Source organism: Carya illinoinensis, chromosome 5 (assembly GCF_018687715.1).
Source record: "Carya illinoinensis cultivar Pawnee chromosome 5, C.illinoinensisPawnee_v1, whole genome shotgun sequence".
Lineage (NCBI taxonomy): Eukaryota > Viridiplantae > Streptophyta > Magnoliopsida > Fagales > Juglandaceae > Carya > Carya illinoinensis.
Genome location: NC_056756.1, coordinates 10,701,953 through 10,717,906, shown reverse-complemented (window position 1 = coordinate 10,717,906; position 15,954 = coordinate 10,701,953). Strand labels below are relative to the sequence as shown.

Sequence of the window (15,954 nt, the reverse complement as noted above, 5' to 3'; positions counted from 1 at the left end):
CTCATTTCCTCCGTTGCTGTACCTCTGCAAGTCTGTAAACCTTGTCACCGGAAGGTATAATGCCTCATGATTCAAGCTCTCCGCATTACACTGAGACGTGCTGAAAAAGAGGAGGAGCCCTACTATCCTTACCAGAGCTTTCTTGACTTGCACCAATGGGATCCAGAGGCAAGTATAGAACACAATGGTGGCGATGCCAAAACGAGATTGAGAAACCACGAGGCAATTCATTTTGCCCTCTATATTGTAATTTTCTCTCAGAATCTTACTCCCAATACTCGTTTGTTTTGGGTTTACAAGTGAAAAATGATGCAAAAGGACGAGGAGAAGACGACCCTTATATAGCAAACAGCTCTATGAGCAAGGGAATAGATTATTTGTATCAGAAATACTCTAAAGCTCTGACTTTTGGAGGTTTAAATTTATGTTTCAATATATCTCTGGTTAGTATTTCTGGTGTTTGTATACATTATTGAAGTCGTTATCAAACTTTGACATCAGCGCGGCTGCAGGGCCGGCGCCGACCCCACAACCCTCTAGCTAGTCTCCTATTAATTTAAAGAAACTTATAAAATAAAGCACCTGCAGCCTCAGCCTCTGCTTCCATAAATTACCCTGCCGTGGAAAAAGGGTATGCAGCAGCCGAGTGATCATTTAATTGAGTGAAGATATAAAAACTAAGAAACTGCTAGTTTTAAATAAGTATTTATAATTTAATTGAATATATTATTCAAAATTTGGTATTACAAGTTTTTAGAAAAGTTAATAATTTTAATTGGAGATATATATGTTTTATTTTAAGGTTATTAATTTAATAATAATACAAATAGAAATAGGCCGCATATATGCAGTTGGGTCTGCAACCTGAACAAAACAACCGGGTTTGCACCCGACTCGACCTGCGAATCCCATTTAAGGCGCCAAACCGACCCAACTAGACTCGCATCAAATGAAACCGGGTCGAACCGATGACCCGACCTTTACCAAAAAAAAAAAAAAAAAAGGGCATTCCTTATTTTGCATATGCTTCACCGATACCTCTACACAATGATAAATAGAGTTTGCTTCAAAGGAGGGATGGGCAAGCAAGACAAATAAGCATTTTTCCCACTTATCTGACCACAATTTTAAGTAGAAGCAATTGGAGTAGTTGGTGAGTTTTAGAGTTCATTCTGCTGTATGAGATGTCAGCTTTTTTTTTTTTTCCCACGATGAACTTGAAGGTTTTTGAGTTGGGGTGGACCGAGTCTTGAGTTGAGATAGAGAGGGGTTAGACTAGTTTCATTCGATCTCCAATTTCTCCTTTCCCAAACAAAATCCTTGATCTCCATTCATCACCACAAATGGGTATTTGCCTCTGATCCTGGGGATGCAAAGGATGCTCTTTGATTTTCTAGGGCTTGCAGACGAGGTAGAATTGGATCTGGTTGGATGGGTATTTGCAGTTGGACTCCTGTGTCGGTAAGAATTCTAATCCCAGCATAAGTAAACCCACAAGCAACAAAGTAGAAATGTGAGACTTGAGTGTACAGATTTGGACCTCGTGGAGAAGCAACAGAGGAAATGATGTGAAGACGAACGACGATGAAGAATGATGCTGACGTGCTAGGGTTTGAGAAGAAGGAGATGAGAGGCAGTAGCAAGTTTTTGGTAATCGGTTTCGACAGATAACAGGGTGTTTAACCCATTATTGGACTTAACCCATTGAACTCGACTTTGTTCGGATCGGCCCAAGCCGGTTATTTTAGACGAATCAGGCCATGAATTTTTTCTTGCACATGCCTATATGCAGTTGATGTGACACTAATTATAATTTAATAATAATAATATATGATGGGAGAGTTGATGATGTGGTTTTATAAAAACTAAGATTCATACTTTGAAACATTAATATGGTATATAGATATAGATAGATTATTCGTGACATTTGTATGGTTAAATTAGTTTTTGAACAAAAATTTTATGTGTAATTATTTTTACGGATTCTTTTCATATTTTACTGATGTGATTAACCCAAATAGTTATTTTATATGTAGGAGTACTCTAGTTCCAAACTTAATTAAAGCCAAGTAATTATTATCTCATTGGTCATTGATTTGGACTCAAGTTGATTACATCATTATTGAAGAAGACGTAAATCAAGAAAACAATAATTATGGTCAACCCGAGCAAAGTCAAGACTTTCAAATAATACAATATTATCATGCATGCCATTAATTAGTAGAGGAATTAATATAAAAACAGAGATAATAATATACTTAAAAAAATCAACTCCGTGGAATATTACAATTAATTAGTTTCAACTGATATATATATAATCATTTTGTTTATGTGAGCATCTATTTTCAACTCTAGATGTCTTTTGTGTTTTTGTTACGAAACCATACGACAAGTTTTAACATCGACGTAATAAGGTTGATACTATTCGTATTTTGTTACGATGAGGTGGTACAGTTCATCAATTTTTGAATTTTTCTTATAAAAATACAAAGAAAGATATAATGATAATAACCGTTTGATTATACAAATGAGATGAGATAAGATAATATTTTTTTTAAAAATTGAATAAAGTATTATTGTATATTATAATTTTTTAATGTTAGTTTTGTTTTGAGACTTGAAAAAGTTGAATTATTTATTATATTTTGTGTGAAAATTTATAAAAGTTGTAATAATGAGATGAGATGTTTTTAATAACCGAACGAGGCTTAGCATTTTATAGCCTAGTAGAATTGAATTTTACTACATACAAGCAAATTCGCATACCGATTTACATACGTATCAATATTACTGCTTTCATATTCAAAATTTAAATTGGTACCATTTTCATTAAAATTTAATTTTCTGACCTATAACATTAGATGTATGTGCATACTAATATGGAGAAGTGCTTACAATCAGATTTTTTTATAGAATATATATAAATGTGGTTTGTAATAAGGGAAATTCACGTGAATCATTGGTGATTGGCAGAAGAGTGAAATGCACGCCTCCTGTTATAGTTTTTACTTGTGCCAACGGGAAAGACACAACACAATACACGCTGGAGCAACTCTTACTCAAATACAACAGAAACCCATCAGGCAATCAATTATTATAATGATTAGTGATAATAACCAAAACAAGGGGCTGGGGGCAGTATCCACCCCACCCAGCCACCGCCACCACCTTCAATGGCGGGTGGGGGGGCAGTCCCTTCATTGCCTAGCTAGGTTTGACTACCTTAAATCAAACTGGGGAAGCCGAAAAAACCAAAAACTAAGGCCGACCAAATCACAAAGATCTTCAAAAGGCATTGAGAATTCTCTTTGGTGAGTTGTGATTAAGCATAAAAAAACCACGCGTACCTTAAAATATCCAAAGTCTCTCTTGGTCTTCAAGAGGAGATGCATCGTTTTTTTCTTCACTTTGACTCTCTTAATTTGAGAATTAAACAATTACCGACCATGTGGTACGCACTTATATATATGTTGGTATTTTTTTTATTAATAAATATAATTTTTTGTTAGAGTCTTATATATTATGGTGGTTTTTTGAAATTCATTTAGACATTAAAATTGGAAGTTACATTGAATTAATTGTTGACCACTGAGTGCATTTTAAGGTTGATCATTTAAAAAAATAAAAAAGATTTATGGTTGATAACGTTGGTCATGAATGACTATTAACAGTACTCTTAACTTCTTACTTTGCACTACTCAGTCTGCAGACTCCTTCAAACTCCAAGCAGTTTTAGCTACTATTTAGACAGTGAATTGAAATAAAATAATTTAAGATAAAACTTAATTAAATAAAATATTGTTAAAATATTATTTTTTGATATTATTTTGATTTTATGAATTGAAAATATTGAATTATTTATTATATTTTATGTAAAAATTTAAAAAAATTATAATGTTACGTACTATGTTGTCCAGGTTTGACTACCGAGTGTGCTCTCGGCAAATTGCACATTTTTTTTGCTTTTTTTTTTTTTTTAAATATATATTTTTAAAAAATAAAAAAATATTAATACACTACTAGTTACTTTTTTTAATTATTAAATAAAAATACAATTAAAAAGATAAAATAAAATATATCAACAATAAAAGTGAGGGACAAAATGAGACGGTTCCCTAATTTTTATCATTACTTATCAGTTGCCGTATCTTTTAAAAAACACGTCCGCCATTCTTTAAGTATATTTTTTATTCAATTGCCGTTTGGGGTATTCTAGTGGTGGGTTTTCTTTTCTGTACAAAAAGAGTGTGAAGGATTTTTATTTTTTATTTCTGTAAAAAGAGAAAATTAAGTGTATCTTCTTGAGAAATTTTCAGATAAAAAAAGGCGTTTTAACTAATGGAATTTTGAGCTCAATTTCTTATCTAGAGTTAGTTTAAGTGATATGACAATTAATTAAACTGTTGTATTTGAAAGAAATAAATCAAGAAAAAATTTATTATATCGGTTCATTTGAAACTTTGTATATTATAAAAAGCTTAAATTTCCTAAAAATAAAAAACAAAATTTCTGTAACTACTAACTCAATTCAAATTGATTTAATTTTAATTTCATTATAATTTTTATTTTATTATTACATATTTCACCAACACACTACATGCTATCGGGCTCTATACTGACCAAAGCGTGCAGGGGTGGCAAGGCGCAATACAGTACGGACGGTTAGTAAATTTTTGCAGGCCAAAGTAGCACACCATTTTTCATCTTTGAAGGGGATCATCCAAAAGAAGAAGTCTCGAGAACTGTCTTATGTAACTAAGAGTAATATTATATACAAGTTTTAAATACACAAATCACGAACAAGAATTTTATAAAAAAGTAGATCATACTAAAAAGGAATAGTTTTTTTTTTTTTTATACCTTTTAAGATAAGATCAACTCTTTTACAAAGAAAACAAAAAAAAAAAAAAAATTGTGCAGGATTAGTTGATTTAGGACTTACACAAATCATTTCTCTAACATCAATCATCAGACCAAACTATCTATGTTATTGTCTCACGTTACAATTCTATTAAATTGTATTGCATCCATTGTATAACAACTATTCATTAACTCTTAAAAGGGCCTGCAACTGAGGCTATGGGCAGAATTTCACCCAGCTTGCGCATCAAAATATATCTAGAACTCCAAAATTCAATCTAAAAATACAGAGAAAACTGTTGGATTTTGTATAGGCTTAAACCTAACTATCTTGAAATGGGTCCTATAATACAAAACTTCAAGGAAATCTGCTGCAACTGAAAATATTTTGAGTCTTAAGTAGCCAGAACCAAGTTCTTTTCCCCCAGAATTAATGCAGGTCTTCCAAGAAACCCTGATTTCATTCATTCGGGATGAAGACAATTAGGGTGCGCAAGTTCAAGACGAGATCATTCACAACAAATTGGGAAAGTCTTAATCAGCGTTCACATACATCCATTACAACAGGTATCTCATCCGAGTCATCCCTGCAGTGCCTTCAATGCTCTAACGAGTCTAAAGATGATTTAATCATTTCAACAGTTAAAACACACTCATTTCACATTATCAAGAAGAATTCTATCCATAAACATGGATTGCCATGGAATACACTGATTATTTACTCGTGCCGTTAAAAGCTTCGCATGCAAAGTCTACTGATCATCAGGTTTGTTGTATTATCTATGTACGTAAGTGCTTGTAATTTTGTGTGTGAATGTGAGGAACAAGTAGAAATCACTGGCTATAAAAGAAGGCAAGAGAATAAATTATTTCAGCATCAAGTTCATCTGGACAGACATTTTGGCCAAGCAAGATGTTTGTGTCATGCTACAGTTCTACCACCATTATTCCTCCTCCTCCTCCTCTTCCTCCTTTACCTCCAAGTCTTTCTCCAAAGCATCATTACTTCTACTGCTGGGACTTCCGCCATCTCTCTACTCCAATATTCTTCACAAATACCACTACTAGCAACTAGCACCACCAGAGAGTTAAACACCCAAACACACCCTCCACTTGCCCTTGCCACCCACGGGTGAATAAACACTCATGATGAATACAAACTTCTTGTGACATTTCAGCATCAAGTTCACCACGATGGACATATTGAGAAAATAGCATGCTTGTGTCATGCAACTGTAGTGCCCCAATTACATTCCTTTTATTTTTAAGGTTGCAATTACGGTCCGAGCTTCTTCAACACCCTTTTGCAAACACAATCGAGCGACCAAGCCGAGAAAAGTGGTACATTTGGAGAATGACCAGCTTCCAACATCTCGACGCAAAAGGCAACAGCCTCTTCCAATTCGTCGAATTGATACATACCTTGAACCAAGACACAGACAGACTACAGGACTGTTTAGATTTAAAGATGAGATGAGATGATTTTTGGATAAAGTTAAAAGTTGAATAAAATATTATTAGAATATTAATTTTTAATATTATTATTGATTTGAGATTTGAAAAAATTAAATTGAGATTTAAAAAAGTTGAATTGTTTATTATATTTTGTGTGAAAATTTAAAAAAATTATAATGATTAGATGATATAAGATAAAACACTCTTTGAATCGAAATGAGATCTAGAATGCATTTGGAGAAATGCCATTATTTTGCATTTTCCTGAAAATCCATTTGGCATCGTCAAATTTGTGGGCCTTGCAAAGTATGTATTAGGTCATGCACCATATGAAAGCTATTTTGGAATGATCATTTCTGATATAAGATCAAGAATTAATTAGTTTGATGTTTGTGTTACTAAGCACATTAACAGAGATGGCAATGTAATAGCTCATACACTCGCTAAAAATGCTCTGGTTAGATCATCAGTGTATAGTGGATTTGGAGGAAACTCCCCACTGTTTGCAAAGTATGTATTAAGTAATATTAAGTTATGCTTGGGGTCACCTTTCAAATAATTATTTCCACTGTTTTCAAAATATACGAGCCAATTAGCATGATGATTCTTCTGTTACCCTCTTTAGATCCTTTGCTATGCACCTATGGAAATTCTTTAAAATATATACAACCCACCAATTTTTATGTTCGTTCAACAAATATAATTTTTTTTTAGCGTCCATTGTTCTAAATAAGAGATGTCAAATCTTGTTGGGGAATATGGAAATATGCAGCAGTCAACGTGGTGATAGCATCATTTGGTTCTTAAGGGAGAGAGGTTTGGATGATAAAAGCATCGATGAAATGTTCAAAAAGTGCAAGCGCCTTGAGGGCGGACAAGGGGAGAAAGCCTCCCAGAACTGGGCTTACCTTAAAAGCAATGACATTCATGAGAGCTCCTTTCAGTTGTTTCAAAGTGCCCCAAGGTACTTACACTGGGTCTCTATGTGAAGCTTGTTCCCATGGTTGAGTGCCTCTCTACACTCGATACAAAACCCCATGATGTTGCTTCCGCCATTGCCAAATTCTGTCACATACTCTCCCATGGCGTGGAAGAGAAGTTATGTCCACTTCTGAAATTCTTTCAGGAACTTGGTGTCCCCAAAAAGCAACTTGGCAAGATGATATTGCCCAATCCAAGGCTCATCAGCTACAGCATTGAATCGAAGCTGACCGAGATAGTGGACTTTCTTGCTACTCTTGGCCTTGCCAGAGATGGGATGGTTCGCAAAGTTCTGGCAAAAAACCTGTTTATGGCCATAGCTTTGATAAAAGGCTACGTCCTACTTCAGAATTTTTTAAGTCGGTAGGTCTTTCGGAGCATGATCATCACACAATGGCAATGAACTTCTCTGAAGTTCTTTGTGGAGATGTGAACGAGGTGCTAAGGCCCACTTTGCTTATCTAAATAGATGTGGGTTTGGAGCTGAGCAAATAGCAGCTTTGGTAAATGGTTTTCTTCCAATTCTCATCAAGAGCATCCGAAATTCCTTAAGAGCCTCGGATTAGGTTTCTGGTAAAGGTAATGGGGAGGCGGATTGATGAAGTCACTGATTATCCTGCATTCTGTGGGCATGGTTTAAAGAAGAGATTAGAGTTGCGGCATAAACTTTTGAAACAAAAGAATATTGATTGCTTGAGTGAAATGCTGGACTGTAATCAAAAGAAGTTCTTAGTGAAGTTTGGTTTGTTTGAAGGGTATGCCTAAGGTACTCCGGTCACATCTTTCTATTACTTTTTCATTCAGTTTTGTTAAATCTAACTTGATTTGGTTTTTCAAATTATAGATTTGTTCTTGGATGTGTAGTGCAATTACAAATTAATGCTTTACTACGAATTAGCCAATGAACTTGTTCCTGGTCACGTAGAAGACAATAGACCATGGCCAACACACAGAGAAAAAAAACCTTGCCTCAATCCTCTGCCTCCGGGGAAGAAGCCATTCAACTCACCATTAATCATAACAGAAAACCCCGTGGTGGGTTATATAAGCCCCCACTCTTGACTATTGCATCCTGCATAATCTCTAGTGTTATCAGTTCCGCTGGATAGACCAAATTGATATGATGTAGTGTATCTGTCGAAGAAATTTCTTGTCAATAGTCCAAGTCCAGGATAGACCAAATTCATGATGCAGTGTATCTGCCTAAGAAATTTCTATTCAGTATTCCAATTCAATTCAAAGTCAACGACAATAAAATTTACATTTAACAAAAGAAAAAGATTATATTTCTTGTACTTGATTGCAAAAGACAAGCAGATCCAATTTTAAAACCTAAAAAAAAAAAAAAAAAAACAGAGAGAGATTACATCCGATATGAAGACCTAATGCCACATTGCAAGCATATGTACTACTTGACAATAACATGCAAGAAGTAAGGCTGGATCTGCGGAGAATTGAGGACACATGACATGATTAATGTAATATTCACAAGCTTACCAGGAATGCAGATATCTTTTCAAAAGCATCCCATTTCAATGCAAACGAGGGTGCCTACGGAGTACAGGGGCTCACAGACTTGAAACTCTGGGAGGTGCTCGAGCTCATCTGGATGTTACTCTTCATATTGGTGTCAGAACAACCTTTGCAAGACACTGTTGTAGTAGAAGTTGTACTCTCAGTGTTGCTGTATGGAGTTCCCATTAAAGGCCATGTGAAGACAGGTTTAAATGGAGGTACAAGAGGGGGTGGCATGGCTCCTGTTATAATCTGGTATATAGCCTGCGTCCGAGGCCTCTCACTGGCAACCGGATGTGAACATGCGAGCCCTAGAAGTAAAAGTCTCTTTGCTTCATCGACCACATAGTTGTTGCTGAGCCTCTCATCTACAGCTTCTTGAATGCTGCCTTTACTATGGAAAATCCAAACCCAATCAACCAAGGAGCAATGCTCATGCTGGTGGTAACGGATAGGAATCCCAGGACTTCTGCCGCACACGACCTCGAGCACCACAGCTCCAAAACTGAACACATCAGATTCAGCTGTAGCCCTCCCTGTATGAAAACACTCAGGAGCAACATAGCCCATGGTGCCCGCGACTCCCCCCAGTCCTAGTTCAGCATATGAATTCTTGTCATTATCCAAGGCTCGGGCAAGGCCAAAATCACCCAGGCGAGCATTGTATTCGGAGTCCAGCAAGATGTTGCTGGCTTTGAGGTCGCGGTGCACAACCGTCTGATCATAATCATTGTGCAAATAATGCAAAGCAGACGCTACACCTACTAGAATCCTTTGTCGGCGTTCCCAGTTTAAGGTTTTCCGATTGGAAGCATCATAGAGGTGCTTATCAAGACTACCATTTGGCATGAAGTCATACAATAGTAGTAGCTTCCCTTCGTCGTAGCACCACCCTGAAACAAGACTATACGTTAGAGGCAATCAGGGATGAGAAGTAGCATAAAAATGAATGCAATGCAAAGTACTGGAGCACACCAATTCAGCTGTGAAAAAGAAATGACAGCCTAATGAACCCGGTTGTCGTGCGTATTTGTGAAATTATACTCAGTTCATGTGAACTATCAGTACCTAGTAATTTCAAAACTATCAAAATCATCGGTTTTAACTCCTCTCTCTCTCTAAATATTAGAGAGATTGGGCCCTCTTCTCTCTCGGCCATCTTCCTCTCTGAAAACTCTACTCACCTCTCCTGTCATCCTCCTTGAAAGCTCTTCATTTTCCCCCACTTACCAACCATTTTTCCCCTTTTACTTGATTCGGACCCATCTTCACTCGTCTCGCCCCTACCTACCATTCATTCTTTATCTACACCTAGTACAACAACCATCAATTAACCTCCTTATCTATTACTTCCATGGCCCTAGCTAGGTCTGGCATATTCAATATGCGGTCCTGCATATCCCCAAACTCTCAAGATTCATACTCAATCTCAACACGTTAACAGGTTAAGATTTTGCAGATTCCATGTATTTTCATTACTGCTAGCAGTCTATTAAATAAAGTCGAATTCAGATATGTGTTTTCCTTCCAAATTATATAGAGTGGAGAATCTAATCTGTTTGCCCCAACTCAGTCAGTGCATTTTGTTATAAACTATATACTCCAAACCACAAAGATAACATTCTCTACGAAAACCATCATTTTACTTCCTTTTCCTTATTTGGTTGCTCTAAACTGTTTTGGTCGTTCTTTGGTAATTTTTTTTTTTTTAAGGAAAACAAATTAAATTGCACGAGAAATTATAAAATCCAAATTAAAGATATTGAATTAGCTCCCAAATGATAATATTTAGTTAAAATTATGATCAATTTCCATAGATTCGAATTTAAAAGCATTAATTTATTATAGGCTTTAGCATGTTGACAAGAGGCTCCTTGCGATTATGAGAAATTGGTTGGATTTGAATGTTGAGAAGTATTGAAGTATATTGTGAATGGTAGTGAAAGAATAAATGAAAAATAATAATAGAATATTAAATAATAGTAAAAAATAATGAATAGTGGTATAAAATAAATAAAAAATAATAATAAAATATATTAAAAAGTATTAAGCTACTCTCAACAACCAAAGACGCTACTATTCATCCAGAGCAAGACTTTCTTCAGAAACAAATATGATAAGAACAAGAATAATGGTACTAAAGGTCACAAGTCTGCGTTTACCTGAAAGCAAGACAACGACCATGAGAAGAAAGACGTTCAAACTGTTGACAATTGAATTGTGCAGTTTCCAACTTTGAATCCTTCTTTAGTATTTTTTATATTATTTTAAAATGACCTCGTAGATAACACAATAAGTTTGTTAGATTAAGATCCATGCATAAGTTTCGCATATTTTCTTTTTAAAAGTGTAGTCTATTGTTAAAAAGATAATTTTTTATATAAATATTAAATTTATTCCATAAATCTTACACATTTTAAGATTATAAATATCATTTATATATATTTTTTAATAAAAAAATATAATTTTAAAGTGTACAAACTTTGTATAATCCCTATAAAAAAATAGATAAATCTATGTAAAAAAATTATTTTTTTAATAAAAAATTTTATTTTATTTTTAAATAAATACGTAGAACTTGTACTTCCTCTCTATCTAACATATATATATATATATATTTTTTTTTTATCATTGACGCGGTTATCATAGACGTTCTAAACCGTACAGCTACACATTGATCATTTGTATTTGTATATAAGGAATTCTAAATACAAACACATTCTGGTTCTCAGATCAAGAAAGCTGCTTGTGACTAGTGGTATCAAATCGTGTTAACGGGTTATGTTTATATCTTGTCAAAATTTGTATATTATAGTATATAGGTAAATTCTAATCCGACCCGTTAAATTTATCGTGTCAAAATCTCAAACCCTAACACAACACATTAACATAATGTGTCGTGTCGTGTCAACCCGTTTTGACCTATTAGTAAATATTATTAAATAGGTTGACACGAAATAATACGACCCGTTTCAAACTGTTTATGTAAATGAGTTGAATATGTCTGAAATCAACATGTTAGACTTGATTAAATTTTACATAATTTTCTATAAATGTTAAAATCACAATATCTATAAAAATTATAAAACTAACTACAAGTCTAAAATTACAATATAAACAATACAAATATCGAAATTAAAATTCTAATAATTTTACTTTTTGGTAGAAGGGTATAATTGTAACTTTAACTTTCTTAACGTGTCATAACGGGTTAAAACGAGATTGACCCGTTATCAACTCGTTAAGAAATCGTGTCTTAACAAGTCAACCTGTTTTGACCCGAACTCGTTAAGATTAAATCCTAACCCACTATTATCGTGTCGTGTTCGTGTTTAGTTAACAGGTTGTGTAACATATTGCCACTCTTATTTGTGATCACTTGTGGAACCATAAATTTTTACTAGGGAGCTAACTTTTCACATGTTTATATAAAATAAAAAGAAACTAAAAAATTATAAAATATAACTATATATAAATTAGATCTCAATAATTTGCTACATATTCATAAAAATAAAATTTTAAAAAACACCACTTAATATATGTTTCAAATTTCTGACGATAATATTTCATGAAATAATATTAATCCATTATTATTTTTATAATGAAATATTTATAATTTATTTTCTTCATAGAAACTATCAAGTGATATTTTAAAAAGTCATCTTTAATTCTAGTTTGTAAGTTAGTTTATCAAGTTTTATGCAAAATCTAGATATTTTCGTGTCACATTAAGTATATAATGTTATAATTGAGATCTTAAATAATTTTTTTTTATTCAATGAAGTCTAAATGATAAAATATCTCAACTATTTTTCATGTAAATTATCAATATTAAATAATTTTTTTTATATTTTCACTTTAGATTCCATATTAAAAAGTCTAATATTGTATAATAAAAAACAGTTGATAAGGTAGGTTCGCCACTGGTGATCATCTTCCAATAATTAGATGATCTAATGATCCATGCAATATGAATTAAGTTGCGAGAGAATTTATGTATGTCTAAGAGAAAGAGCAAAGTGAAAAAAACAAGATGGAAATAAAGTAAAATGAAGAGAATGAGGTTAATTACCCACTAACGAGGAAAAAAAAGATTAATTACCAACTAAGCGGACGAGATGTCTATGGCGAAGCCGGTGAATAATGGTGAGCTCAGCCAAAAAATCATCTTTGCTTTTGATGTTGTCTCTGACGAATTGCTTGACAGCTATTTCAGTAACATCAGTATTATGATCCTTAAGATTCAGAATCCCTCTGTAAACAATGCCAAATCCACCTTCACCAAGCTTCATGCTCTCATGGAAGTTGTTGGTGGCCTCTTTGATTTCCCTGTATTTGAATTCTCTTGGCATTCCAGGCAACGATTTCAACTGCTCGTCAAAAACATTGGACTCCTCGACTCTGCTTCGTTTTCTCTTGTTCACATATATCACACCGAGTAGGATCAACAATATCACCGCCGGAACTCCAACCCCAGCACCTATCTTCAACCAAGTCAAATCTCTTTTCTCGGGTAGATCTTGTACCCATAAACTCCATTTCAAGACACAATTAAGCTGAATATTCGGATAGCCTGTAGAAGCTGCAAACCCAAAGTAGGATTCGTCTTTGACGTACTCTTTCAGGTTTATGGTCTCGTTGAGAAGGGGAAACCTAGGCTTGGGTTCTCCTTCTTTCACCATGTAAACCTCCATCAGCATGGACGAGCCATTGTAGTCGACCCAGACGCTGTAATTAGTAGCGTCTTCAGGGGATAATCTGATACCATGATCATCGAGAGAGACACTTGTGTTTGATTTAACAGAGTTGATGTCAAGGCCGATGTGGTTGTCGTCGGGATCATAGACTTGCTTTTGGGTATCGAATTCTATGGCGACGATCTGGTTGGTGCTGTTACCATCGGTGTCTTCATTGGTGAGGCCAAGCCATTCCCTTTCACTTGCTGCAGGCATGGAGGTATTCGGCGCTATGAGAAAGGCAAGGCCCTGACCGACAGTCCAATTCTCGGCCTTGATCCTGAAAATGTTTATGACAAAGGTCGAGTTGAAGGAAGCCTGGGAATCATCGGACCAGAGCCTGAAAGGTCGACTAAACATAATGCGGCCGGAAGTGTTGAAGAGGCTGTAGGCATCGTTGGCTGTGTCTGGAGTTATCTGCAGGGCTCCAAGCCCAATACCTGCTTTACCTTCAAACTTAAAGTAGTCGTCAATTGCCGTCTGATGAAACCCTTCATCAAACGAGAATTTATTCTTTTCCACCATCAGTGCAGCAGTAGTTTGGATCTCAGCAGCAAGATGCAGAAGGCTGAAAAGGATAATGGCAAGGGCGATCGAACTTCCATTTGAGAGTATACCCATAATTCTTTGTGCAGTTACTTTAATTTCGAGTGAGGATCAGAAGCAGATCTCGAAGGAATCTAAAACTGCGCCAGATGACGAATATCAAATCAGCATTATAACTTGTATTTGTCTACCGGACATGACACTTCCCTCCCTAGATAAATATTCCGAGTCTGTTCATAGTTAGAAATATGAGCTAACGAATTCCTCGATCGTCCTTTTCATGCATATGTTTTTTCTGCATGGATATATATAGTTTCTTTATGATCATATTCGCCAACAAATCGTCGTAAATTTGGCATAAACTTATAATAAGACTAGTCAATAATTACATGCCCCAGACTGTAATTCATTAATTTAATCTGGAAAAAAAAAATTAAATATTAGGATCGAGGACACAACGCGGAAGGCCCCCACAAGCATGCGGAATATTACTACTTGACATTAACGCGGAAGGCCTCGTGAAATTTAAGAGGAAAAAGCTTAATGCTGGCGAATTTGCGCTGAAAAATTCTAATAATAAGTCCATATATTACACACTATTTATTTTTTATTTTTTTATTTTACTAAATATTTAGTATATGAATAATGAATAGAAAAATTGAATTAGTTTAAAAAGAATAAATCTAAAAAAATTTTAAAAAAAATAAAAAAATGAGGTATATAGTATATGAGGCTTATGAGTAACAAAGCTCCACCCTTTGCACAAGAAGAAAGCCTGGCATGACTAGCTAGAAATTGATACGGTGTATTTCAATGAGAGATGCATCTGGGCGGGAGAAATGGAGAGGCAAGAGAGGAGAAATATTCACGAAGCCTCTATTTTTCTCAAGCTTGAGTAGGAACTGTTTAGAGTGAAATACATAATAAAAAAATCTAGTTACAAGCATAATTATGTATTAATATGTGCATCAATTTAATGTGATTAGTCAAAAAATAGATTTTATTAAAAACAGTGCTAATTTAAATTTTAAATATGAAGAAATCAGTATTGGTATGCAGATTAGTACGCGATTTTACTTGTATATAACAAAACTCAATACAAGCAAAACTCATTCATAATTGTAGAGTTTTTTGAGAAAATGACGTGCCAACATACGTACGTTATGCTCTAGAACAATAAATTCCAAATCAAACAAAATTAAGGCATATACATGTATATATCTCACAAATCAATTAAGTTAATTACCTTGCAAATGCATATAATCGTTATAGTTTTTTTAAATTAATCATTATAAAATTTTCAAGTTTTTAAATAGAAAATAAAAAAAAAATTAATTTTTTAAAATTTTAAAATAAAAATAATATTATATTATAATAATATTTTAATTTTATAATATTTTTTATTTAACGTTTTTTTTTCATTTTTTAAAATTTAATATATACTTAATTCAAACTATCTCATTATTATTCACAAATTATCTTATTATTATTTATAAAATTTTTATGTTATCTAATTCTTTAAATATCTTCTTTTTAAGGTAAATTTCAATATATATACTGTTCAAAATCATGTTCAAAATCATGTTTATGTAGCATTAAAATGCTAACCTTTTATTTTGTTTAAAATAAAAATTAAAAAAAAGGAGAAGAAGAAGAAGAAGATCGAAAAAGAAGAAGAGCACACAATCCAACGTGGATGGCGGCTGGCAAATAGAGAAGCTTATTTATTGGCTGCACGAGTACGCGCCACTAGTACTAGTACTGCAGCTTCCGCTATCGAACATTGATTGCAACCTTTTAAAAACAAAAAAAAAAAAAAGATGATTGCAACTTCTCATATTTTAAGTGCATATGTATATAT

General features: G+C 34.0%; 1 protein-coding gene and 1 pseudogene across 2 annotated transcripts; one reads left to right on the top strand and one right to left on the bottom strand.

Annotated features, from left to right (window-relative positions):
* Positions 1-6,483: 6,483 nt before the first annotated feature.
* LOC122309544 (probable L-type lectin-domain containing receptor kinase S.5) lies at positions 6,484-14,359 on the bottom strand. 2 transcript variants are annotated; one of them, XM_043123055.1, is made up of 4 exons: positions 12,914-14,359; positions 8,794-9,704; positions 8,306-8,430; positions 6,484-7,919 (listed from the first exon to the last, which is right to left on the bottom strand). In XM_043123055.1, the coding sequence occupies exons 1-2, from the start codon at positions 14,166-14,168 to the stop codon at positions 8,848-8,850; spliced, it is 2,112 nt and encodes a 703-aa protein (XP_042978989.1). In that variant the 5' UTR covers positions 14,169-14,359; the 3' UTR covers positions 6,484-7,919; positions 8,306-8,430; positions 8,794-8,847. The 2 variants fall into 2 exon arrangements, 1 of the variants encoding a protein (XP_042978989.1); XR_006242452.1 differs by lacking the exons at positions 6,484-7,919; positions 8,306-8,430; positions 12,914-14,359 and adding an exon at positions 9,787-10,291 and having other exon boundaries at positions 9,563-9,704.
* Positions 7,074-8,076, top strand: LOC122309543 (annotated as a pseudogene).
* Positions 14,360-15,954: the final 1,595 nt, after the last annotated feature.

What these genes read in the sequence shown, in the direction of transcription:
- LOC122309544 (XM_043123055.1), bottom strand. Translation starts at nt 14,168, where the DNA reads ATGGGTATACTCTCAAATGGAAGTTCGATCGCCCTTGCCATTATCCTT. An exon ending in ACATCTCGTCCGCTTAGTTG is followed by an intron (nt 9,705 to 12,913) that starts GTAATTAATCTT and finishes GTCTTGTTTCAG; the next exon opens with GGTGGTGCTACGACGAAGGG.